We start from the raw sequence: 22,554 nt of genomic DNA, 5'->3' as shown, positions 1-22,554 counted from the left end.
GACCTACAACTAGAATACACAACTATGTACTGGGGGGCTTTGGGAAGAAGAAGAAGGAAAAAAAAATAGAAGATTGGCAACAGATGTTAGCTCAGGTGCCAATCTTTAGAAAAAAAAAAAAACGACAAATCTGGAATGCATGGCTTTCTCCCCACTCACACTGCCCTGCCCACCCTTTATCTTGTCACCTCTGGAGAAAGGCAAGAACTCTGTCGCATGTCTCCCTGCTTCCAGTCTTGCCTCCCTGACAATCTGTTCTTCACATGGCTGCCAGAGAAGATATGATTACATAACACCTCTGCTTAAATCCCTCCAGTGACCTATTGCATTTAGAATAATGTCCAAATTCCTTTCCAGAGCCTTGGAGACCACACATGGTCTAGCCCTTGCCAATCTCTCTCACTCCTCCCTCCCTCACTTCATGAACTCAGTGGATTTTTTTTAAACAAGTAGTAAATATAAAGTTTAATCCATTATGTAAACACATAGAATAATACTCTGCAAAAATAAGCGCATTCTCAAACCATTTTGAAAAGATTTTTGTTTTGTTTTTTCCATATTATCCAGTTCAAAGCACAATAAATAAATAGACAGATAAATAAATAAATAAATATTGCACTTAAGTGATTGATGGTGACCATGGAAAGGTGTCTGCAAAGGGCTAGCAAATTAAGTCAGACAACACAGAGGTCAGATCTAAATTACAAGGAATATTGATATGCATTTCCTCTGCAGTTCTCTTATTTTGAAAAGCAAGAATCTAATTTTTACTTTGCTCCATTTTTTAACACAAGCACAAATATGCCCATGCCTGTCTCCAGTATCTGATACTTTACACCCAATCTAGGAACAAAAAGGAGAACTCCACAGGAGACTCACAGCCTACATTCTAATTCAGTTCCCATGAAAATTTAAGAAAAGTAGGGGGCTGTCAACTGGTGAAAAATATGGTAATGGAGTCTCCAGCATTAACAGAACTTTTGAAAGACAGAATTCATCTCAAAATTACACGTTTGGAGATCATAAAAATCTCTGCTGATCACAAACAGCCCACTACCCCCCGAGTTTGCAAACTGATTTCTTCTGATAGAGATCCTACAGACGGAGGCTTTTGCAAATGCAAATCTGACCAAGTCACATATAGGATAAAATTATTTTTCCTGGGCCCAGTGTGCCTCTCCTCATCTTCAAAGAGGGAGATGGGAACGAAAGACATTCTAATAATAGTGACTGCTATTTATTGATGGCCTGGCTTAGTATGTCAGATTCTGAATTAAACATTATCTCATTGAATCATTACAAGCCCCTTACTGAGTATCATCCTCAATTTACAGGTGAGGAAACCAAGGCTTTGACTGGTTGCACGCATTTGCCCAGGCTCACTCCCGAGGAAAGCTGCCTCCAAATTCAAAGTTTGCAACCACCCCTGTACCCACCACGTTCAGCGGAGCAATGGACCTAGAACTGCAATTCCCGTGGGGCCGTGCGGCAGCCTCGCGAGAGTTGGCTTAAATGCGGCGGCGGGAAGGCGGCAGACACGGCTAGTCCAGCGGTTGGGAGGGCAGACGACTGAGGCGATGGCGGACAGTGGCAGCCCCGACAGCGAGCCTACGACGCGCACGCTGCTGCGGCGCGTGCTGGACACAGCGGACCCCAGCACCCCGCGGCGACCCCGGAGTGCTCGGGCTGGGTATGTGAGGGCCCCGCCGCAGCACATGAGCAACAGGAAGGCCTGGGAGGTGGGGTCCTGTGCAGACCTTGTTTGGAAAGGGAAAGTGAACCTCGGAGAGGAGTAGAGCCCAGGGCTCTGAGAACTGGCTCTACTCCCCGAGCTGGGCTCGGGTCAGGTCTTTGTGTCCCCATCACCCTACCCCCCTGTGACTCCAGGCCGCTTGGGACCACAGAGCTCAACTATGCCAGCGTCTTTGAGTGTCCGCCTCTGGAGGCGAAGGATAGGCGCTCAGAATCTGGCCTTCTGCCCTGTTCTCTAGGTGTGCCCTGTTCCAGAGTGCGTCCAGGCATCTGCCCTAAGCTGTCTCCCAGGTGGTCCTCACCTTTCCCTGCGCATTCAGTCCTACTGTCTCTGTAGCTCCCAGCTAGAAGATGGGAAAGGAGCTGGAGAGCACAGCCTGGGCTGAAGTCGGGAGGCAGGAACTGGAAAGATGCTTTGCTGGGAATTTGACCTGACTTGGTGGGAGTGTCAGTGAGTGAGAGCTGTGGAGAGCTCGTGGTGCAGAGGGTGTAGAAGTTGGCATATACCAGATTGGGGCAGTGCAGTTCCCTTATTGGCAATGGGAAGCCATTTATTACAGGTTTTAGACCTATGAGTGATGAGCTGGGAGCTGTGCTCTGGGAACATTTATGTGATTATGGAATCTGAGAGGGATTGGACTGGAGAGACCAGGGCTGGAGTGACCCATGTGGAGGTTGTCAGACCCTGACAAATACTTAAAGCTTTAAAAATATTTAAATATACTTCTTGGATTGTTATTTTAATGTCTGGAATGGATACTCTTCTAATTGCTCCTCTTGTCTGTGTGGCTAACCCCTACTTCTGACAAAGTCACCTCTGTGAAGCCTTCCTCAGCCCTTCCTTCTGGCTGGGTCATCATATTCTCTCTCTCTTTCCATATCCCTCAGGCTCCCTTTCATCTACAACCTTGTTGACATAGGACTGGCAACAGGGGCTATGGGAGGGGCAGGTGGTTTCTGGGTCCCTGGCCCTGAGGGAAAAGGACTTCAGGCCAAGATCTCTGATGAAGGCTCGTCTCTGCATCCTCTAGTTCCCCCTCCCTGCATAATTCAGAGTTGCTGGTCTTTACACAGAGCCCAGAGAGCCCTGCTTGAAACTCCTTCCTCTAGGAGGTTGAGCAGCCAAACAAAGACAACTGCCAGGCGGCGTTCCCAAAGAATCAGAGTAAGTGCCCAGCCCACTGACCACTACAGGGCTCTGACTACCTTCAAGGTGGAGCCCACCTTGAGGGACTCTCAAGGCAAAGGAACAGACTGATTGCTTTGGTGCTTTTGCCCATAGTCTATTGGCAAATTGGCCCATGTTCAGGCCAGTGGATACCTGGAGGAACAGACACCCCGGACTCTGCTGAAGAACATCCTGCTAACTGGTGAGTGAGCACTGGCCTGCTGGTCAGAGTTCGGCACCAGTCCTGTGATAATCCCTCATTCAGAGCAGCCTGCCCTGCCAGCCCCACCCTCTCCTTGCTGTTTCTGCAGCCCCGGAATCTTCCATCGTGATGCCAAAGTCGGTGGTGAAGCCAGGGCCAGCACCACAGGTGGTCCAGCCCTCCAGCCGGGAAAGCAGTCGGGGCAGGTGCACAGTGAATTCCCTTGTTGGGCTGAGCTGTTGGGCAGGGAGCCTCTTGGGGGTCCCAAAAGCCGGAATTGGGCTTCCTCGCGTGTCTGAGATAAGCTCCATCCTTGTAGCCTGGAGCTGCAACTTCCTGAGCTCGAACCCCCCACAACTCTGGCTCCAGGTCTGCTTGCTCCTGGCAGGAGGAAGCAGAGGCTGAGATTGTCAGTGTTTCAGGAAGGAATGGACAAGGGGCTGCCTCTCTCCCAAGGTGAGGCCCTGGAAAACACCTGTGGTCACTGTCTCTCTCCTGTCCTCTGGAGAGGCTGAGGGGGCCTGAAAAAGGGCTTTCATGAACCTAGGTAACTTATTATGGTTTCTTCTTTTTATATCCTCTTGCAGAGCCTCGTGGAAATGCTGATGCCTCCTCCCTCACCAGGTGCTGTTGCCTGTTCTAGGGGGTTGGTAGAGGAGATGCTTGGGAAAAGGGTGCTGACTAGAATGGAATCTGGCCGTACTGCCCCCTGCCAGTTTTAGCCTTGTAACATACTGGCTATGTTCTAACAGATGAGGACACTAGGGCAGATGGGGGAATCCTGTAGGGGGTTGCTGGGCTTCAGGTACCTGACTTTCCTTCATGCCTCCTCCCTCTCACCAGTTCCCTCAACCTGACCTTTGCCACACCTCTCCAGCCACAGTCAGTGCAGAGGCCTGGTTTGGCCCGCAGACCTCCCACCCGCCGAGCTGTAGATGTGGGTGCATTTTTGCAGGATCTGCGAGATACCTCCCTGGCTTTGGCTCCTCCAGGTAAGGCTGAGATTTCCTTCTTCTGGCCTGTGGTGAAAGCTCTCCCCCTATGACAGATAGGAAGTGCTGCTGAGTCCAGGATTGCTACCCTCTCATTGGGTCAAGGACACTGAGCAAGCCTGGCCAGAAGGTCTATGAGGAGTTTCTGCTTTCTTTCTACAAGATGCCTCTTGTCCCGATGGGGCCCAGTCTTAGTCCCTCGGTGTTTTCTAGGACCTCATATCCTTGAGGAGCTGCAGGGCTGAGGGGTGTGATGTGGTGGCTGGAGCTTGTTGGGAGGTTGAAAGGAGCCAGGTTTCGGGATCAACTAGCCAGTCAGAGCTGACCTGGGAGCCTGATTTCAGGAGACAAGTCAAGTTCATCAGGGTAAGAGGAGGGTTCCAGGCAGAGGGAGCAGAGTAAGAAGTAGAGAGTGGAGGCATGAGTGAGCAGTTTAGGTGGGACAAGCTGTGGAGCCTGCAAATGCCAGGCAGAAGAGCAGGAAGATAAGCAAGGATTGCTGTGGCTTAGAGTACAAGGCTTAAAATACAAGATAGTCTTCTCTCTCTGAAGGCCACTCAGGGCAGACTCATGGGGCCCACTACTCAGGCCCTGGTGACTGGGTAGCAGCAGGTGGGCCTGGAATACACTGAGTGCCAACTAGACTTTGATCTCCAGGTGAGAGCCTCACAGCCCCTGTTGCTACCCTGCCAAAAGACACTGTGTTGGAGGACACCCAGCCTTTCTCCCAGCCTTTGGTTGGCCGGTCCCCCAGTGTGCACCACTCCCTGCCCTGCCCTTCTCATTCTGGGGCTGAAGATGCTGAGAGGGCTGTTAGTCACAGGACACGGAGCACTGGACCTAGGCTGCAGAACAACAGTGAGTATGTGGGGCAGGTGGCCAGGAGCCAAGCCTAGCTTGGATGAGAATTGTCACTGGTGGTTTTCCCTGCTTAGGTCCATATGTGTGCCACCTCCCCCCACCCCTACCCCTAGTCCCCTGGCTGCTGATCCCTCCTCCATCCAAGAGCAAAGTCAGTGTTGGGCCAGGAGACTCCAAACCAGTACCCTGGGGGTTGGCTCGGTGGCATAGTTGTTAAGTTCATGCACTCCGCTTTGGCAGCCTGGGGTTCATGGGTTCGGAACCTGGGTATGGACCTACACACTGCTCATCGAGCCATGCTCTGGTGGTGTCCAACATGCAAAATAGGGGAAGATTGGCACAGATGTTAGCTCAGGGCCAATCTTCCGCACCAAAAAACCCACAAAAAACAAAAAACAAGCCAGGCCCTAGGGCTGCCTCTGGCCTTCTTCTTTCCTTGATGGGCTAGGCTTGTTTTACTACTCCATCTTTACCCTTCTCAGAGCTACAGCCTTGGCCTACTGCTTCTCTAGCCTGTATTCTCTCCTCTTGATTCAGGTCCTGGGAAACCAGCCCAACTTTTGGCAGGAAAGGCAGAGGTTGATGCCCTTGCTATGGACTTCCCAAACACCAGCAGTAGTATCTTTGGAGAAGTTGGAGTAGAGCCCTTACAGGATGGAGTTGGTGGGGAGGCAGAGGAAAGAACAGAAAAAAGCTTGAGCATGAGCAAAGTGAAGGAAGCAGCAAGAGCACAAGGATCTGCCAGAGCACAAGAGCCTGAGGGACACACACAGGTGACAGAAGCGGAGGGATCCCAGGGGGCTATTGAGACCAAGGAGCCAGAAGGATCGTCAGGAGATTGTCCTACCTCTAGTAGGAGAGGTAAGGGGCCCAGTGCAGGGATCGGGGGTGAGTGGGTAAGTGACAGCTGTGTTCAGGCCCTAGCCTTAGAGGAGGGGCTTTTCTGGGCACAGGTAATGTTGGGCCAGGGAGACTGAGGGTCCCATTGCTTGACTGGTTGGAGCTAGATGGGGCTCAGAGGAACAGGACAAGGAGGCCATGGGCCTTCAGGGTTGACTGAGATGGTCAGGCCTCAGCCCCCTGTAACCCTACCCTTCCTCTACAGTAAGTCCAGAGTTGGCCTCCAGCACCCCGGAGTTTCTTCAGGCCAAGCGAATTCAGGGTCTTGAGCCAGCCCCACCGCCTAACACTGCAGTGTAAGATCCCATGACCCTGTTCTGCATGGGCCTCTTGGGAAGGGGGCAGGCACTGAAGTTAACACTGGGCACCACAGGGTTATCCTTCTTCCCATAGGTATGCAGATGATTACCCAGTAGAGCACCCTGAGGTGGGCTGGGTGGGGCTCACCAAGAGCACATCTGTCATCCTGGTGCCCGCTTCCAAGCGCTTAGAGGAGCCTGGGTAGGGGAAGTGCTTAGGTCAGTTTGTAGTCAATCCTGGGGGAGGCCAGAATCAGACAAGCAGCAGTGGGCTGAGGGGGAGGGGATGCCTATGCCGAGGCCTGAGGGTCATGAGCCTGAGCAAGTCCCAGTTTGTATGATGAGGCTAGACTGGGACATTGGGTCCAGACTATGGAGAATCAGGGCCCCAGGGCAAGACCAGGCGTCTATGTGGCCCCCTGTCCCTACTGACCCCCAGGAGATAGTTGGAGTTGTTGGTCCAGGCTGGCCAAGGGGCACAAGGGCCCCAGTCTTGGCAGGAGCCAGCAAGACTTATCTTTGATTAGGAGCCTCTTCAGGCAGCAGTTAGCTAACTCTGTCCACTCCTGCACCCAGCTTACCTTCAGAGCCTCTGGAGCCTCTGTCAGCCAGGCTTCCTCCCAGGGCTCGAACTCCTGGCCCTAAGACCTGTCAAAATCCCTACAAGACTGGACTGAGCCACTATGCAAAACTTTTTGGCTTCTATGCTAAGATGCCCATGGAGAAGAAGGCTCTTGAGATGGTGGAGAAGTGGTGAGTCCTGGACACTCAGGGTGGGGAGAGGAACCCCTCAGATCACGAACAGTCTGTTCAGTCTGTTCTACCCAAACCTTCATGGCAGCCTGGACAAGTATTTCCAGCATCTTTGTGATGACCTAGAGATGTTCGCTGCTCATGCTGGCCGCAAGACTGTGAGGCCAGAGGACCTGGAGCTGCTGATGCGACGGTAAGTGGGCAGAAGAGGGAGGTGCTGGTTGTGGGAGTTCTGGTGCTGATTCTGTCTATCTCTAACCTCTTCTGCAGGCAGGGCCTGGTTACCGACCAAGTCTCCCTGCATGTGCTTGTGGAGCGGCACCTGCCCCTGGAGTACCGGCAGCTGCTCATCCCTTGTGCATTCAGTGGCAACTCTGTCTTCCCTGCCCAGTAGTGGCCAAGCCTTGATACCTGCCCTGTCCCTACCTGGGGCCCCTTGGCTCCACATACTCTTCCAGGTCTCCTCCCTAACCGCCAGTATCAATAAAGTGTCACAAACAGAATATGCTGTGTTTTGGTGCATGTCTTGGGACCAGCCAGGCAGGGACTAACCCCCCAGCATAACCTGGAGAATATCATGGGTTCAAACAATTTTATACTAAAAGTCAGAGGTTAGCAGTACTGGAGTACACAGGCTGCCCACAGTGGCACTAGCTTGCAGGCTCATGCTCTCGAGCGCCCATGCGCCTGATGTCAGCCATCTGAAGCTGTTCCAGTGCAGCCTGGAGCCGTGTCACAATGCCCTCTTCCTTCTCACCCTCCTCTGGCAGTTCTGTCACAGGTAGCTGGAAGGCCTGGCTCAAATAGCTGTTCAGAGTCTGCTTGTCCAGACCGGGATCAATGTTCATCAGGGCCTCACGTACCTTGCGTAGGGTCACCTCATCACGACTGCCCCACAAGGAAAGAGAGACAGGCCTTGACTCCTCTTCTCTGTACCCTAAACGCCAAGATGCCCTCTACCAAGCTTGAGCAGTATGTACTGCCCAGCTGCAAGCTCAGCGCAAAGGGAGACCCAGGGGCTTGAGATGCCACCTTGTGGCCCAGCCTGCAGGACTTGCCTATGGCTAAGTGGGCCATGGGGACCCAGGGTCACTCACAGTTCCAGGCCCAGCTCCTGCTTTAGCTCCTGTAAATATTCATCCTTTTCATCCATATACTGTTCCCACAGCTTTTGCACAAAGTGCATACTCTGGCCCTCCTCGTCCTAGAAGGGGCCACAAGGCAGAGTGAGGCCACATGGGCTAGGGTCCAGCAGAGGCCAGGGCTGGGCAAGTTCCTGTACTCCCCTACCCACCTCCATAAACAATGAGCGGTAGTTGAGGAAGTCTGCATTGCTGCTGTTGGGATGCCAGCCCCCTGCCTCCATCAACTCCTGAATTTTCTCTTCCTTCTTGAAGGGGAAGATGCTCTTGAGGACAGTGCTATGGGGAGACACAAGGGCCAACAGGGGCCTGGCTGAGGCCTGTCCACCTGTTTCCCTTCACCCCTCTGCCAGCCCCACTAGTGCTCAAAAGGGCAGCAAGCCTGGAGGCTGTGGCCCTTCCCTCCAGCTCCCTTTTCCTCCCCTGTACACCTGGCAGAGGAGATGTTGGGCAGGAGTTTGGGGTGGCCGAACTGGCCTCTTACCTTAACTGCTCCATGGTTAGTAGCCCCTCGTTCTGACTGTCAACATTCGTCATCTCCTTCAGCAGCTGTGCTACTGTCTCCTTATGCTTGATGTACACAATTTCACTACTCTACAGAGAGGGAAGCATTGACTAATTCACTGCTTCCTGGAGTGGTGGGGACAGAGTTGGCCTATGCTGGAGAAAAAGGGTGGAGGGCCAGGCCCAAACTCACCTTTCCCATCAAGACTGCATAAAACTGACTCATGACTTCATTGGAGCGGAAGAGCTTGATATTTTCAAAAATGGTATAAGCCCAGGCCATGGCATCACCAGGCCCAAAGCGACGCTCCAGGAAATTGAAGAAGAAATCTGGAAACTTCTCTTTCTGCAGGGTAAAGGGAAGACTACTTAGTCAGCCTGCCCCACCTCCGTTGGCCCTCCTCCCTGCTCCTTCGCACCTCAAGGGAGTCCCCTGGAGGACTCTAGAGGCCATGCCAGGCCAAAATGGCTGATGAGATCTGACCTGCTCCTCAGCGAGCCGCTCCTTCCAGGCATCCTTGAGGAGATTTACCACATCCTTCTTGGTTGGCTTCTTGTTCTCCACAATGCCATCAAATCGAAGGAAAGGGGGGATGGCTTCCCCATAGCCCTGAAAGGGAGAGTGTCAGCTCATCTCTGGGCTCATCTGGCCCCACCCTCAAGCAAGGCAAAGCCCTAGATGGTTCCCCAGAACCTCAAGTCTTCTCAGCAGCAAGGCCTGGCTGTTCTGACTCTGGCCCCAAGCCTCCCGAGCCCAGGGACTTCCCTACCAAACCAGGGAAGAAGTCTTTCTCCCGGAGCAGCCCCTCGCCAATCTCCTCCAGGAGCACATCCACCAGCTGGTCACTGTTCTTGCCCTCAGCCAGCATATGCCAGCGATCTGGGCCCCCAGACACTACATCTGCAGGAGGGGAGAGGACATTGGAGTCTAGATCATGCACCTGAGCAGTCCCTGGGGCCCCAGTGGTCATCATTACCTTCACACTTGGTCCAGTCAGGCCGTGGCGTGGAGGTGCGCTGGATCTCCTGCAACTCAGAATAAAACTGGTCCCGCTCCTTCAGTGTGCTCATGTGCAACTGCAGCAGTATTTCATGCTCCTTGCGGACCTCTTCGTAGTCGTCTCTCAAGCTGTCCAGCTGTAGGCAAGATGATTGGTCCTCACTACCTACAGGCATGACCCTGCCCTACCCTACCTGGCCTGCCCACCAGTACCTGCTCCTGCAGATCCCTGTTGGTCTTCTCCTGCATTTCAAAGTCCCTTCTGGGCACCACATCTCCAAAGTTGGCCTTCATGGTGTTGAGTTCCATCTGTGTGCGGGTCAGGTCTTGCCGGGTCATCTTCAGAGCCAGTGTTAACTTCACGGGGTCCTCTCCCCAGATGCCTGCCAGGGGCCCACCAGCTCATGTCACCATGGCTTTGGGCCTGTAGCCCAGGGCAGGGTTAGAGTGTCCCTCAGGGCATGTCCCAGGTCCTTCTGCGCTTCCTGCTTGGGAGCTCCTGGGTCTTTCCCACAGCACTACCTAGGGCTTTAGGCTTAAATAGAGAAGCCCAGGACAGGGGGTACCAGGCCTGTCCTGCCCTGAGGGAGTCTAGGCTGCCTCAGCTGCCAGCAATTGTTTCTTACTTAAACAATGAGTCTATGATTCTCAGTCTAGCTCAGAAGATCCACAGACCCAGGTGGCAACAGGGACATCTCCCATTGTGAATGGGCACAGAATGAGCAGATATCAGGAGAGCTGAATGAATGAGGGTTAGTGGTGAGAGCCAGACTCTTTTCCCGTGCCTCCTCAGGGGAGAGAAACCAGCCTCACGCTTACCTGGGGACTGGGCTAATGACATGTCTTCTCGCTGGTACCGTAGCTCATTCAGGTCTGCAATGAGAATCTTGCGGGCATCTCGCTCAGTGAGGTAGTGCAGGTACTCCTCAGCCAACTTCTTCCTTAGTTTAGTCACCTATTGGGAAGGTGGCTGCATGGTCAGGGGCTGCCTCTGGACCTAAATGTAGCTAGTCACCATAGGGGATGGGATGGGTACTGGGTAGCCCCATCAGGGCCTGGGAACAGGAAAGGTACAAGAAGGAGGAGACTGGCCATTCCTGAGAATCCAGCAAAGTGCCAATGCTTCCTCCTATGGAGAAAGTCTGGCAGCCAAGCAACAGGACTCTGGTGGCACTTGGGACCACATTGAGCCAGTGCTGAGCCAAGGAGGAGGGCAGAGTGTGGAGGTAGCAGGGGGTGTGGGAGGAGGTAGTGGTTCAGTATGTCATTCTAGGCAGAAGGGCGGAGGGAGCTGGGGGTCATCTCAGTGCCCAAGGGCTCAAGGTCACCCCTGGGGTGGAGGTGGCAAGAATTCAGGGAGTTGGTCACCGCGCTACTCCCATTTACCTCAGTCTGCAATGAGATCTTCTCCTCATTCTTTTTGTCAATGAGTTTTAGCAAATTCATCTTCTCTTTCTTCAGCATGGAGATTTCGTATCTCTCCTCAGCCCTCATGGCCAGGATCCTCTCATTGCAGTCCTCATTCACAGTGACAAGCTTGGCCTTCAAGGGCTCCAGAGCTCGAATCTTCTCCCTCTGATGGGCTAAGGAGGGACCGGTGGGAGAATCCCTTTGGGGCCATGAGAGCAAACAGCTAGGAGACACTGATCCTAAGGTCACAGTGAGTGGCTATGTCCCTTGCAAACTCCAGGAGCCTATGCATGCCTCATTCAAAGCATGGCCCCTGTAAGGCCTTCTCACACTTGCTTTTAAATCAAGGGCAGAGTCCAGATGAGGACTGGAGTCTAACCTATGCCCTGTCTCCCTATATCTTTTAGTTCTGTAGCTGCACCATGCCTGGCATCTCCTGAGCCTGGTGAGGGAAGACTCCTCACTTCCCAGAGATACTCACTCCCCTCCTGTGCTTTACTCTTAATAGAAAAGTTGATTTATTTCCTACAGATTCTGCCCTACCATGCTTCCCAAGGACAGGAGGTGATCAGGTGCCCTAGCACAGGACAATGTAAACAAAAAGGCTGAGCAGGGCTTGATGAATTTAAGGCCCGGTTAGTAGCTGCCCCAGCCCTGTTGCAGAGCCCCAGAAGGTCAGAGTAGGATCCTCTCCGCTCCTTCCAGGGTGGGCCCAGGCGAGGAGGCTGCAGCCTTACCCAGCATCACCTCATACGCATTCTTGATGGAGGATAGCAATGGCTTGTACGTTTTGAAGTCCTCTATGAAGAACTCAAAGATCTCTCTATAAGGCTGGCAAAAAAAGGGAACCTGTCACCTCCTGGCCTATAGCTGCCATCCTCAGTAGGACCTGAGTTTTTCTTTGCTTGGCTTAGAAGTGTTCTAGCATGAAGCTGCCAGGTGACCCACATTCAAATAAATGCCCCAGGCACCACCCAGGTCTCTCACAGTGCTATGGAGCTGAGGGGCATCTCTGTCCTCCCCACTTGCTCTCTGGGGGCCTCCTCTGGTGCTGTCTCTGAGGCCTGGCAGACCACCAGGGTCAGGACCTCCCCCATTGTACTAAAGGCCCCTCTCTGGCTCTCCAGGCAGCCAGCCCCCTCCATGCACTGTGCCTCATTTGGCCTTTCACCATCATCCCCTTCCCATCTTACAGCCCTGTGTGGGGAGGAGGAGATCGAAGGCTATAGTCTTGCATTCTGACCTCGAAGTAGAGGTGTGGTTTCCTGTCTCACTTGGACACAGAGGAAGTTTTTGGAGGCAGCATTGCATACTAGAATGAGCATGGGCTCCTGAATCAGCCCTGAGTTGTAATCCCAGCGCCACCACTTCATAGCTGTATGCCTTCTCCAGCTTCTGTTTGTTGGCTAGGTACCTTCAGCTTGTGAAATCATATATCAGGCCTCATCTATGGTCTGGCACACAGACGATGTTCAGCAAATACTTCTGTCATGATATCAGGATTCCCTGTCAGCATCCTCGTTTGAGCAGGATTTGGTGATTCCCTCCCTAATATGTACCAGAATTGGAGTTGTATCTAGATTTCTTTCTTTATGTGTCTGGGCTCATTCCTCAAGCTGGGGCTGTTAACACTGGGATGGTAGACACTCTATGACCCTTATTTGCCCCAGTGCCTGGATTCAGACTCCATCCACTGATGTCCCTAGACCCAAGCTGGGCGCTGGGAATCACACAGCTAAAGGGACTGGAGACAGCACCCAGTCCACCTGACTCAGGTGGAAAAACTCAAGCCTCAGGAGAGTTTTGATTCCATACTGACAGCCTTGCCTTCTCACTGGCTTTGTCATAGAACATGTTTCTCTTACTGGAAATGGGAATCCAAAAGAGTTGGGAGAGGCTGGTGTTTCCTGAAGGTCTTTAGTGTTTAGTCCTTGTAGCTAAGGTTTCCTCCCACCCCTCCTCCTGCCCTCCCACTGTTATTCTGTGGCTCTGACCTGCAGCCTCAGCTCCTGGGCAGAATCTGTGCCCAGGTCCAGCAGGAGGAGCTCCTTGCGTAGGTAGTTCTCTAGTTGCTCCAGGTACCATGGCTTGGTAGTGCCCAGGGGCTGCTGCTGCCAGCTTCTGCAGGGAGTGGTGGGCTGAGATGTGATGGGCACCCCACGGGACACTTACACCCTTGGTCTGAGGGAGCACACACCTCTGCGCTGTCTCTGGGCCCAATGCTGGGTCTGTACCAGCGCATCCACCATTGGTCTGACCCTGGCTTACCCTGCTCGCTTCCGGCAGTCATCTGAACAGGGCTTTCGATTATGCAGAATGGTCTGGCCACTGGTGTATGTGGGCCATGGGGACAGGTGGCCGCCGATGGAGAACTGACAGGACTGTAGGAAGGGACAGGTGGGGTTACCATGGCAACATTGCTCCCCTTCCTGATGCTCCTCTCCATCCTCCCCATTCCACTTCTGATTTTTTTCAAAATCTCTTTTTTTTTTTTTTTGAGGAAGATTAGCCCTGAGTTAACTGCTGCCAATCCTCCTCTTTTTGCTGAGGAAGACTGGCCCTGAGCTAACATCCGTGCCCACCTTCCTCTACTTTATATGTGGGACGCCTACCACACATGGCTTGCCAAGCAGTGCCATGTCCGCACCCGGGATCTGAACCGGTGAACCCCAGGCCCCCAAAGCGGAACGCGCGCACTTAACCACTGCACCACCAGGACAGCCCCTCAACATCTCTTAATATGGTTCATAATTAAGACCTTGGACCCTAGAGTTAGAGAGGGCTTGGGTTAAATCCCAGATCTCTCTTATTAGCTATGTCTCACAGGCTTAACTTCTTTGATCCTCAGTCTTGCATCTGTAAAATGGGGATGGTAGTAGTCCCCATCACACTGTTTTTATGTGAGGATGCAATGAGAAAGCAGTTCATGTAGAAATGAGAAATGGTTTACACAGACTCAGGCACCTCCTAGGAACTCTGTGAAGGTAAACTATTCTTCTCTTCTGTAGCTATGTCAGTGAATATTGAATGCCTGTGCTATGAAAACAGATGTGAGTACCTATAGGGACCAGCCTTTGCCCCCACAACACAGTTGAGCTAAAGAGGAGGATAGAGGAGGGCAGGCCCAGGCTGAAGCCTGGACTGACACATAGACAGAACTACAGAGATGCAGCAGGGTGAGCTTTGGACCCTGGGAAGAGACTGAGCTGTACCCCCTGGGAGAGGGGGAGACAGGTGAGGGTGCCCTGAGGCAGCGGGCTCTCATTTTGAACCTTAAGCAGGCATAGGGGGTGGAAGCAGTAGTTAGTATGTATGGACTTATTTTTTAACCTTTTCATGAAATATTCAAAACATAAGAGAAAAAAATGGCCCTCTGACCCAGTGAAGCCCACTTCTAGAGTTTATCCATTCAGTCATTGATTTGTTCATCAAATACTTCTAGGTCATAGCACATAACAGCCCATGCTGAGTTCCAGGGACATGAAGTAAGCTGAGGGTATGATGGAAATGGGGTGACAAATGAAGTGACAGTCACAAGTCAACAGGTAGTGACTGAAGCCAATTCAGGTTACGGGAGGGTGGAGGGCCCCGACTGCAGGGGGCCAGGGGAGGCTGGTCATCTTGCAGGAGGTGGTGATGATGTTAGCGATGTCCAATAAAGCTTGAATGAGTGCATGGGAGAAGCTGAGGTCACTCTGGGAGAGGGTGTGTGTCAGGACCTGGGGGCAGAGGAACACAAAGACTGCCTGGGTAGCACCAAACCCTCAAAGAAACAGCAGGAGTTTTAAAGAGCTATGATCAGAGACGGATGCAGCAGGCCAGCTGAGGCTAAGGCGTGGAGCAGCCAGTGCAGAGGGAGACAGAGATGGAGTAGCAGCTTTATGCACAAGGGTGGTCCTCAAAGCCTTACTTATGACTGTGGAAAAATTAGAAAACTAAGTGTCTAAAAATAGAAGATTGTTATGCAGACATGAAATGATTACAAAGAGGCTTATCATAGAAATATACTAATGCTATAGCTCTAAGGGTTAAGTAAAGACTGAAATTAGGGAATAAGCACAACCAGGTAGAATGAAAGACCAGAAAAGAATGGAGGAAGTAATCTAAAAGGTTAGCAGCAATTATTATTCTCTAATAATAGGCCCATAGGTGACTTATTTTTCTACAGCTGTACATTTTTCAAAACTTTCTACAATGTACATGAATTGTATTCAAATTTAAAAGAAAACTGAATTATTGAACTCAATGTTAAAGCCCCCTCTGTGCCCTGAGCCAGGCCTCCAGGTTCTTCTGGGATGGAGAGGCCAGGCCTACCTCCCATGCCCCACATATTCAGATTCTACAAGTCTTTCCAGGTTAATGGTAACTGGTGCCTGACCCTCCTATTGTGGAAAATGCTACTGTCTCCTTGGGCTCTTCTTTGCATTCTGTTAGTTCTGCACATGTTTTATCTCAATCTTGAGATCATTCATGCTTTTCCTAAATATTTGTGGAAAGTACATAGGAAGCCTTGTTGCTAGGTCCCAGGGACGACTCTGGCCTCTTGTAGGGGACTGGGTTGACCTATCTCTGTACGTTCAGAACTGATGGCCATGGTACTTCACACTCTTCACAATCTTAAGTAGCACTCAGCAAACATTGTAGAATAAATATATGAGGAAGCACAATAACTTAACATGGATAAAAATGAAACAGTACTCACTGGGTGTATATGTTTGCATATGCTTTTCCCTGGGTCGAGAATGCTCTATCCTTACTACTCATCTTTAAGATCTCAAGGGTTCTCTGTGATGTTCTTCCCAGGCCCAATGCCCCACACTTTTTCATCACCACTTTCTCGTCTTCTCTCAGGGACAGAGACTATTTCTGTCTTGTTTACCACTGTATCCCAAGTGCCTGGCACATAGTGGGAATCAACAAATATTTGTTGAGTAAATGAAAACATAGGAGGGAAAAAAAAGAGATGATGAAACAGAAGTGTAGTAAAGAGTTTAAAGCTCACCTATCAGAATAAGCTACATCAAGTCGAGAAGGGTAAAAGACACTAATGCTAAGAGTGATATAATTGATAATGACAGATGAACAGATATAACATGCATTAAACAGAGGTAAAGAACAATCTTTTAACATATACAATAAATAAATCACAGGCCACAGATAAGGTCTTAACACATTTTTAAAACAGAAACTATATGTCTTGCATTTGCTGATATAATGTGATGAAAATAGGAACTGACAATATAAATATAGAAATTTAAATATAAGTTCATATTTTCCCTGACACATTTATTACCTAAAATACAACACATTATAGGAATAATATTAAAATTACATGTTCAAAATGTTTGGGACATGGTCAGAGAAGCACTCACAAGGTATTTATTTTATTTCTTTTTCCTTCTTTTTCATTTTTTGGTGAGGAAGATTGTCCCTGAACTAACATCTGCGCCAATCTTCCTCCATTTTACACGTGGGATGCCACCACAACATGGCTTGATGAATGGTGTGTATGTCAGCCGGGAGATCCAAAGCCGGGAACCCTGGCCACTGAAGCAGAGGGCGCCAACCTAACCACTACGCCACGGGTGACCCCAAGGTATTTATTTTAATTGCCTAAAATACTTTCGCTATTAGTAAACAAAGCATTTAGCCTCTGGTTCTTGAAAAGGAACTAACAATAATAAATTAAAAAAAAAAAACAGGAAATAAAAGTAGCAGTAGACAATCTGAAAAAAGGAGAGAAGTCAAACTGTTAAAAATCAAGCCAGAGTTTTTTTGAAAGACTATCAAATTTGACGTGATTTTTATAAAAGCGCAAAGCAACCCTGGAAAACACCCGGGAAGTTGTCAAAGAAGCACCCAATCCTGGCGAGTTAATGAAAGTTTTTCAGACTTTCAAAAGGTCATTCCTCGTGTTCTGTCTGCCGTTTCTGCTGGGAGAAGACGCGGTCACCCTACTTTGATTTCTGGGCAAGTGTTGCTTCTTCCACCTGGTTTATTAATATCTGGGAAGGCCTCTGCCAGCGGATGGCTGGAAGGTGGTGTTCCTGCGCGCTCCATGCTCTCTGCTTCCCCCTGCAGGTAAGAACGAGAAGGACGGCCCCAGGGGAACGGTGGGAGGGAACAACGTCCCCTGGTGGTTGAGAACGGCGTCGCCGCCACCTTGCAGAAGAGGGAGCGAAAGAACCAGGCCCCAGGTCCACCGAATAGGTGGCAGCTGAGGTGGCTGGGGAGCGGGCGCCTCAAGTCATCGGGTCTTGCGGGGCCGTGGCTGCACTTGGTTTCTGCAGAGTCCACACTGACTCCCTTTCTCTCCCTGGAGTCAGAGTCCCCATGTTGGAAGTCCCCAGCCTCACAAAGTATGCCACGCATGTGTCCCCAAATCCTCCACACAGGACACACTCACACAAAGAAAACCACCACACAGCCCACAGTGCTCCACTGTGAGGTGGAGTTATCAGTTTGCTCAAATATGTTTTTTCATCTGTGAGATTTGGGTAATGGCTATTTGCTGATTAAATATAACAATCCTATGATCATATCAACAGAAGCCCCAAAGTACTTAACAACACAGCATTCATTTTTATATAAAAATCTTAAAGAATAAGAATGGAGAAAGGACCTTTCCTGAGGCTGGTAAGGAATCTCTACTTCCAATCTAGAGCCAACAATGCAATGAAGGAACATCCCTTTACTCCTGCCTTCAAACACCCACTCAGAGGGTTTATAGAGCTCTCAACATGTTCCAGCCCCTCAAGTACCCTATCAGGCACTAGAGCATAAAGACAAAAAGATACAGTCACAGCCCTGAAGGACCTTAGCAGATCTGGGAGGACCATCCCAGCAGTTAGCACAATGCCTGGCACATGGTGGGCTGGATGAAGAAATGAGGTCCACTCCAGAATGCTGAGCTGCAGGGGAAGGGTGTCTGTGGGCAGGGCTGAGGCTCTCTCTGCCGGGGGAGGTTTGGGAAGACTTTTCAGATGAGGTGTGGTAAGGGTACACAACCCCACCCCAGAGCCAGGCGGGCCTAGCATCTGAAAGCCACACTCCCCCGACAGGGGAGAAGCTGCTCTAGGGGCATGTTTCAGGTGGGTGTTGCTTTTGGGTTGCAGAGAGGAAGGCAGATTGGGTCTGGGGGCTGACATCTGCAGTTCCAACAGGACATTGTCACTAACCAGCGTCTTCCGTTTCTGAGAAAGCTTGTTTTTCTGGGAGTTCTTAGTTTCTGTGATGAAGGAGTCATCTATGGTCACTCCTGAAGGCCGCAGGTGTGTTCTGCACAGAGAAGGGGAAGACAGAGGTGGGTGACAGAGCCCTGAGTGGGGAGAGAACCTCTACCCTTCCCAGATCTATAAGACATGGGCTCCTCTGCCCTCAGAGCCAAGCTCTGGATCTTCCTAGCACTGCCTCCAGATTCCCACTGCCAAGAAGCTCCTGGCCCTGTACCCAAACCATTTTCCTACATTCCCAGAAACCTTCTCATCACCAGAGTCTTACCAACTCCTGCAGCAGCAGGACACACTCACCATGAGCCCAGAGAACCCTGCAGGCCTACACTTCCATTCAGTGTTCAGCAGTGGCTCCAATGAGTTTCATTTATGTGACTCTGGCATACTCTGGGGGTGTGATACGAAAGTCAGGTGCTATAGAACAAGAAGAACAGGGTCTGGGGTCCAAGAGCTGGGGTGTGAGTCTCAATCCTCCATTAAGTGGGTGATAGGGTCTGGGGGCTGACATTTGGGGTTCCAACAGGACCCCCCCTTGGGCAAGTAATTTAACATCTCTCGGCCTATTTTCCTCATAAGGAAATGGAGACAATTCTTGCTTTTTCTATCTCACAAAGTTGTGATGTTTAAATAAGAGTAAAAGAGATATGCAAAAATAGCCTGTAAACTGCAAGGAGCTTCACAGATGTTAATTATGAAGCAGGATGGGAGAAAAGTGGATCCTAAGGAGGTTTTTAACCCCTAGGCCTCTTGGGAGAGCCATCTTTGCTCAAGCTAGGAAGGCATTTAGGCATCAAAAGGGAGGGCTGCATGTAGACAGGCAGATCCAAGTGGAACAAAAGGAAGAAGTAATTTCAGAAATCCATGATGGGGGGTGTTTGGGGGTGATATGCTGCCACATGGACCTGTGTCTTTATTCCTCTTGCTAGCTGGTAACCATGAGCATGCTGTTGAACCTCTCTGAACCTCAGTGTCTTTGTTCATAAAAGAGAGACTAGAACTACCTAAGAACCAGGGAAGTTAAGAGTAGTAACATGAACCCAGTTGGGAAACCCTGTCCTGCATGGACTCCATGGAGCAGTTGACATCCCAAATTCCAGTCCTCTATTGTCTCTCAATCGGACAAGTGTGAGCAAACCATTTGAATAAGCAGCCAGTGTGGAAAATGAAGGGTTCTTGCCCAGAAATTCATGGGTTTGAGACAGGACACAGCAGATCAACCTATCTGCTCACTGGGTCAATACCTTTCTGTCAAGACCAGTCAGTTTTCTAAACTCTGTTCTTCTTCCTCCTGCTGGAACCACATAAGGCTAAGTAAGCAAGAAAACTATGGGGAACTCTTCAAATCCTGAGAAGTTGTCAACTGGAAAAGCTCAGTAGGTAACAGATTTTTTTTTTTTTTAATTGAGGTTATGATAGTTTACAACATTGTGAAATTTCAGTTGTACATTATTATTTGTCAGTCATCTTATAGGTACACCCCTGCACCCTTTGTGCCCACCCCGACTCTCCTTCCCCCTGGTAATCACTAATCTGTTCTCTTTGTCCATGTGTTTGTTTATCTTCCACATATGAGTGGAATCATACAGAGTTTGTCTTTCTCTATCTGGCTTATTTCACTTAACATAATACCCTCAAGGTCCATCCATGTTGTTGTGAATGGGACGATTTTATCATTTTTTATGGCTGAGTAGTATTCCATTGTGTATATATATATATATACCATATCTTCTTTATCCAGTCAACAGATGTTAGTTTGAATGTCAAAGGAGACAATAGTCAAAAACAGACTTGCAAATAAGAATAATTTTTTAAAAAACACTTGGTAGAGCCTATACACTTACCAAAATGTTACGATGCTTCTTTAGTATTACGTTAAATATTTTACACCAATTCTCAGAGGGGAATGGGAAAGAACTATCTATATTTTTATTTCAAAAGTAGAGAAAACTCAGTTATTTAACTGATGGCAGGGTGGGTTTGACAGGGGTATGTGCTGGTACTGAGTGAACTCAAGCTGCTGAGTTCCATCCACGAAGCTACCGTGCCAGGGATGTGAAGGTGAAAGGAGAAAGCCAATGGGGAGAAGAAACCTGACACAGGGAAGTGCACAATTTGAAGGTCTCTTTTAGACGGTCCTGATGACTTATCTATAGTGCTAAGGTCTGGCCTATCCTTCATCATTCTGGCCCTGCTCTAAGGTGAGCTGGAGGAAGACACCCACACTGTGCCTCTAAGGTTTAGTGACCTTGCCCAATGTACATCACTAAATATTGGTGAATGAAGAAAATGGACAGGAATGAATGATGTTTTGTACTGCCACCAAAAGCAGCCTCAGCAATTACATTGTGCTTCCTTCTTTTTTTTTGAGGAAGATCAGCCCTGAGCTAACATCTGCTGCCAATCCTCCTCTTTTTGCTGAGGTAGACTGGCCCTGAGCTAAAATCTGTGCCCATCTTCCTCTACTTTCTATGTGGGATGCCTGCCACAGCACGGCTTGCCAAGCGGTGCCATGTCTGCACCTGGGATCCGAACCGGTGAACCCCGGGCCGCCAAAGCAGAATGTGCACACTTAACCACTGTGCCACCAGGCCAGCCCTGCTTCCTTCTTAAAATAGATGGGGATTCTCTTTTTGAGTCTGTTTCACATTCTTTTTGAACATGATTGCAGTTTCCTAAATCATTCCTGTGCTCAGTAATGACACTCTTTCCCAAGCCTGCTGTCTAGTTCTTGTAGATTCATTTTAGTTCTGGATAAAATAATCAAGTTGTCACTTACTTTCCTGCCTTTTGTAGCCTTTCTCTGTCAAGGCAACAGACCCTGAAGGATTAGAGTTTAGGTGAGATTACTTTTTTTGAATTGGGAATAAGTAGAAGGGAGAAACTACATTCATTAAACACTTACCAAATGCCTGTTATATACACGAGCTGTCATGGAGTTTCACATATTCTGCCTAAATTTTCCCAACAGTGTTTGTGAAGTGGGCTGTATCATCCCCATGTTTGAGATACGGAAGCAGAGTTGTGGAATTTAAGGGCCCTCTCTGAACTTCTAAAGCTAGAAAGATATTAGGCCAAAATTTTTGTTTTATGTTTTATACTTTGTGGTTTCCCTGGCTAACGGAGCTTGTTGTCATATTTTGCAGTGCCCACAGGCTGCACCCCTTAATACAGGCAGGAGCAACCTTGAGGCCATGGAGTGTGCCTGGCTGCTTAGAATCAGCCAGCAATTGGACAAGCATCTTTGTCCTAAACCATTGGATGAAGAGGCAGTTTATCCCTGTGGCTGAGTTCAGGTTCAAGAGTCTCACACGCCTGGGTTCAAATCCTAGATCTACCGCTTATAAACATCTGTAAAACACATGATCTCTCCAGGCTTCTACGTATTCATTTGTAAAATGGCGATATTACTACCTCATAAAGTTGTCGTGAGGGTTAAATGTGGTATATAAAGCCCTTGGCACCTAACATACGCCCAATACAAATAAGCTGACTGTTACTAATGATAAAGTGCTCCGGCTCTTTTGCTAGCACTCAACGTCGTCTCTGGGCTAAGTCAGCCCGGATTCCAACTGTTTCTGCACCACAGATCCTGTGGGGCTGGAGCTCCCCAAAGGACACAGGCAGGAGGTGCAGAGGTCCGGATCAGGTACCGTGTCTCTTTCTGGAAGTACTCTAGCCCTTCTCTCCGCCCTCAGCCCGGCCAGCGCCTACCTCGACGAGGTTGCGAAGCTGGAGCCCTGCGGCTTCGAGGCGGCCATAACCCTCGGGTAGTCGAGTAGTCAGATAGTCAGCACCCGCGGCCTAGGAAGCTGCTGTAGTGTACAGCCCGTCGCCATGGCGACCAGGCCCCAGCAGCCCAGCGGCGGGGGCGGGGTCAGGCCTGCGCCACGCCCCCGAGCCCAGTGCCCGCTGCCTGGGAGGAAGGCCGAGTAGCAAAAGTGGACTCGGACCCGGCAACAGGGTCCTCTCAGAGTCATTCGCTACGGCAGATTTGACCCCAGCTACCAGAACTGGAGCAGGAGGATAAACAGAGGCCATGGGGAAGGGAGGTGAACTAATAGGCCGGAGCCGCGTTGCCAGCGGGAATTGTAGTTTTTGGTGTCCCGAAGTCTGGGCTGGACAGGCTTATGGGTGAGAAGATTTGTACTACATCTCCCAAAGTTCCTTACCAGCCCGACTTGGTCCGCCTCTGGAGAGCTCTGCATTATGGGATATGGAGTCCTATATGTGGCGAGGCATTGCAGTGTCCAAAGAGAGGTGCCGGACTCGGACTCGGTTTCCCTGCGGCCCCCGTTGGCTCACCGGCCATTGGCTGAGTGGGGCGGATCTTGTCCCGCTC

General features: G+C 50.2%; 2 protein-coding genes across 4 annotated transcripts; one reads left to right on the top strand and one right to left on the bottom strand.

Moving 5' to 3' along the window:
• Positions 1-1,447: 1,447 nt before the first annotated feature.
• CENPT (centromere protein T) lies at positions 1,448-7,453 on the top strand. 2 transcript variants are annotated; one of them, XM_014827692.3, is made up of 13 exons: positions 1,448-1,690; positions 2,827-2,917; positions 3,035-3,122; positions 3,232-3,328; positions 3,442-3,578; positions 3,710-3,746; positions 3,966-4,114; positions 4,772-4,972; positions 5,513-5,836; positions 6,081-6,171; positions 6,751-6,927; positions 7,016-7,120; positions 7,198-7,453. In XM_014827692.3, the coding sequence occupies exons 1-13, from the start codon at positions 1,578-1,580 to the stop codon at positions 7,319-7,321; spliced, it is 1,734 nt and encodes a 577-aa protein (XP_014683178.1). In that variant the 5' UTR covers positions 1,448-1,577; the 3' UTR covers positions 7,322-7,453. The 2 variants fall into 2 exon arrangements, with proteins under 2 accessions (XP_014683178.1, XP_070356382.1); XM_070500281.1 differs by lacking the exon at positions 1,448-1,690 and having other exon boundaries at positions 2,540-2,917.
• TSNAXIP1 (translin associated factor X interacting protein 1) lies at positions 7,441-22,214 on the bottom strand. 2 transcript variants are annotated; one of them, XM_070500279.1, is made up of 16 exons: positions 21,927-22,214; positions 18,162-18,261; positions 13,252-13,364; positions 12,978-13,104; positions 11,721-11,814; positions 10,960-11,156; positions 10,393-10,528; positions 9,787-9,956; positions 9,551-9,710; positions 9,344-9,474; positions 9,058-9,183; positions 8,767-8,919; positions 8,554-8,663; positions 8,222-8,348; positions 8,025-8,131; positions 7,441-7,815 (listed from the first exon to the last, which is right to left on the bottom strand). In XM_070500279.1, the coding sequence occupies exons 1-16, from the start codon at positions 21,971-21,973 to the stop codon at positions 7,578-7,580; spliced, it is 2,136 nt and encodes a 711-aa protein (XP_070356380.1). In that variant the 5' UTR covers positions 21,974-22,214; the 3' UTR covers positions 7,441-7,577. The 2 variants fall into 2 exon arrangements, with proteins under 2 accessions (XP_070356380.1, XP_070356381.1); XM_070500280.1 differs by lacking the exon at positions 11,721-11,814 and having other exon boundaries at positions 21,927-22,018.
• Positions 22,215-22,554: the final 340 nt, after the last annotated feature.

The sequence above is a fragment of the Equus asinus genome, chromosome 28 (assembly GCF_041296235.1).
Source record: "Equus asinus isolate D_3611 breed Donkey chromosome 28, EquAss-T2T_v2, whole genome shotgun sequence".
Taxonomy (NCBI): Eukaryota; Metazoa; Chordata; class Mammalia; order Perissodactyla; family Equidae; genus Equus; species Equus asinus.
The sequence above is the reverse complement of the archived record's forward strand: the minus strand, read 5'-3'. Positions and strand labels throughout refer to the sequence as shown.

Bases quoted from the DNA above. Each gene is read 5' to 3' on its own strand.
- CENPT (XM_070500281.1), top strand. From the start codon at position 2,690: ATGGGAGGGGCAGGTGGTTTCTGGGTCCCTGGCCCTGAGGGAAAAGGA. The intron at 2,918-3,034 runs GTAAGTGCCCAG...TTTTGCCCATAG, and splicing joins GGCGTTCCCAAAGAATCAGA to TCTATTGGCAAATTGGCCCA. The intron at 6,928-7,015 runs GTGAGTCCTGGA...CCTTCATGGCAG, and splicing joins CTTGAGATGGTGGAGAAGTG to CCTGGACAAGTATTTCCAGC.
- TSNAXIP1 (XM_070500279.1), bottom strand. From the start codon at position 21,973: ATGGCCGCCTCGAAGCCGCAGGGCTCCAGCTTCGCAACCTCGTCGAG. The intron at 9,184-9,343 runs GTAGGGAAGTCC...TCTCCCTTTCAG, and splicing joins AAGACTTCTTCCCTGGTTTG to GGCTATGGGGAAGCCATCCC. The intron at 7,816-8,024 runs GTGAGTGACCCT...CTTGTGGGGCAG, and splicing joins CAGGAGCTGGGCCTGGAACT to TCGTGATGAGGTGACCCTAC.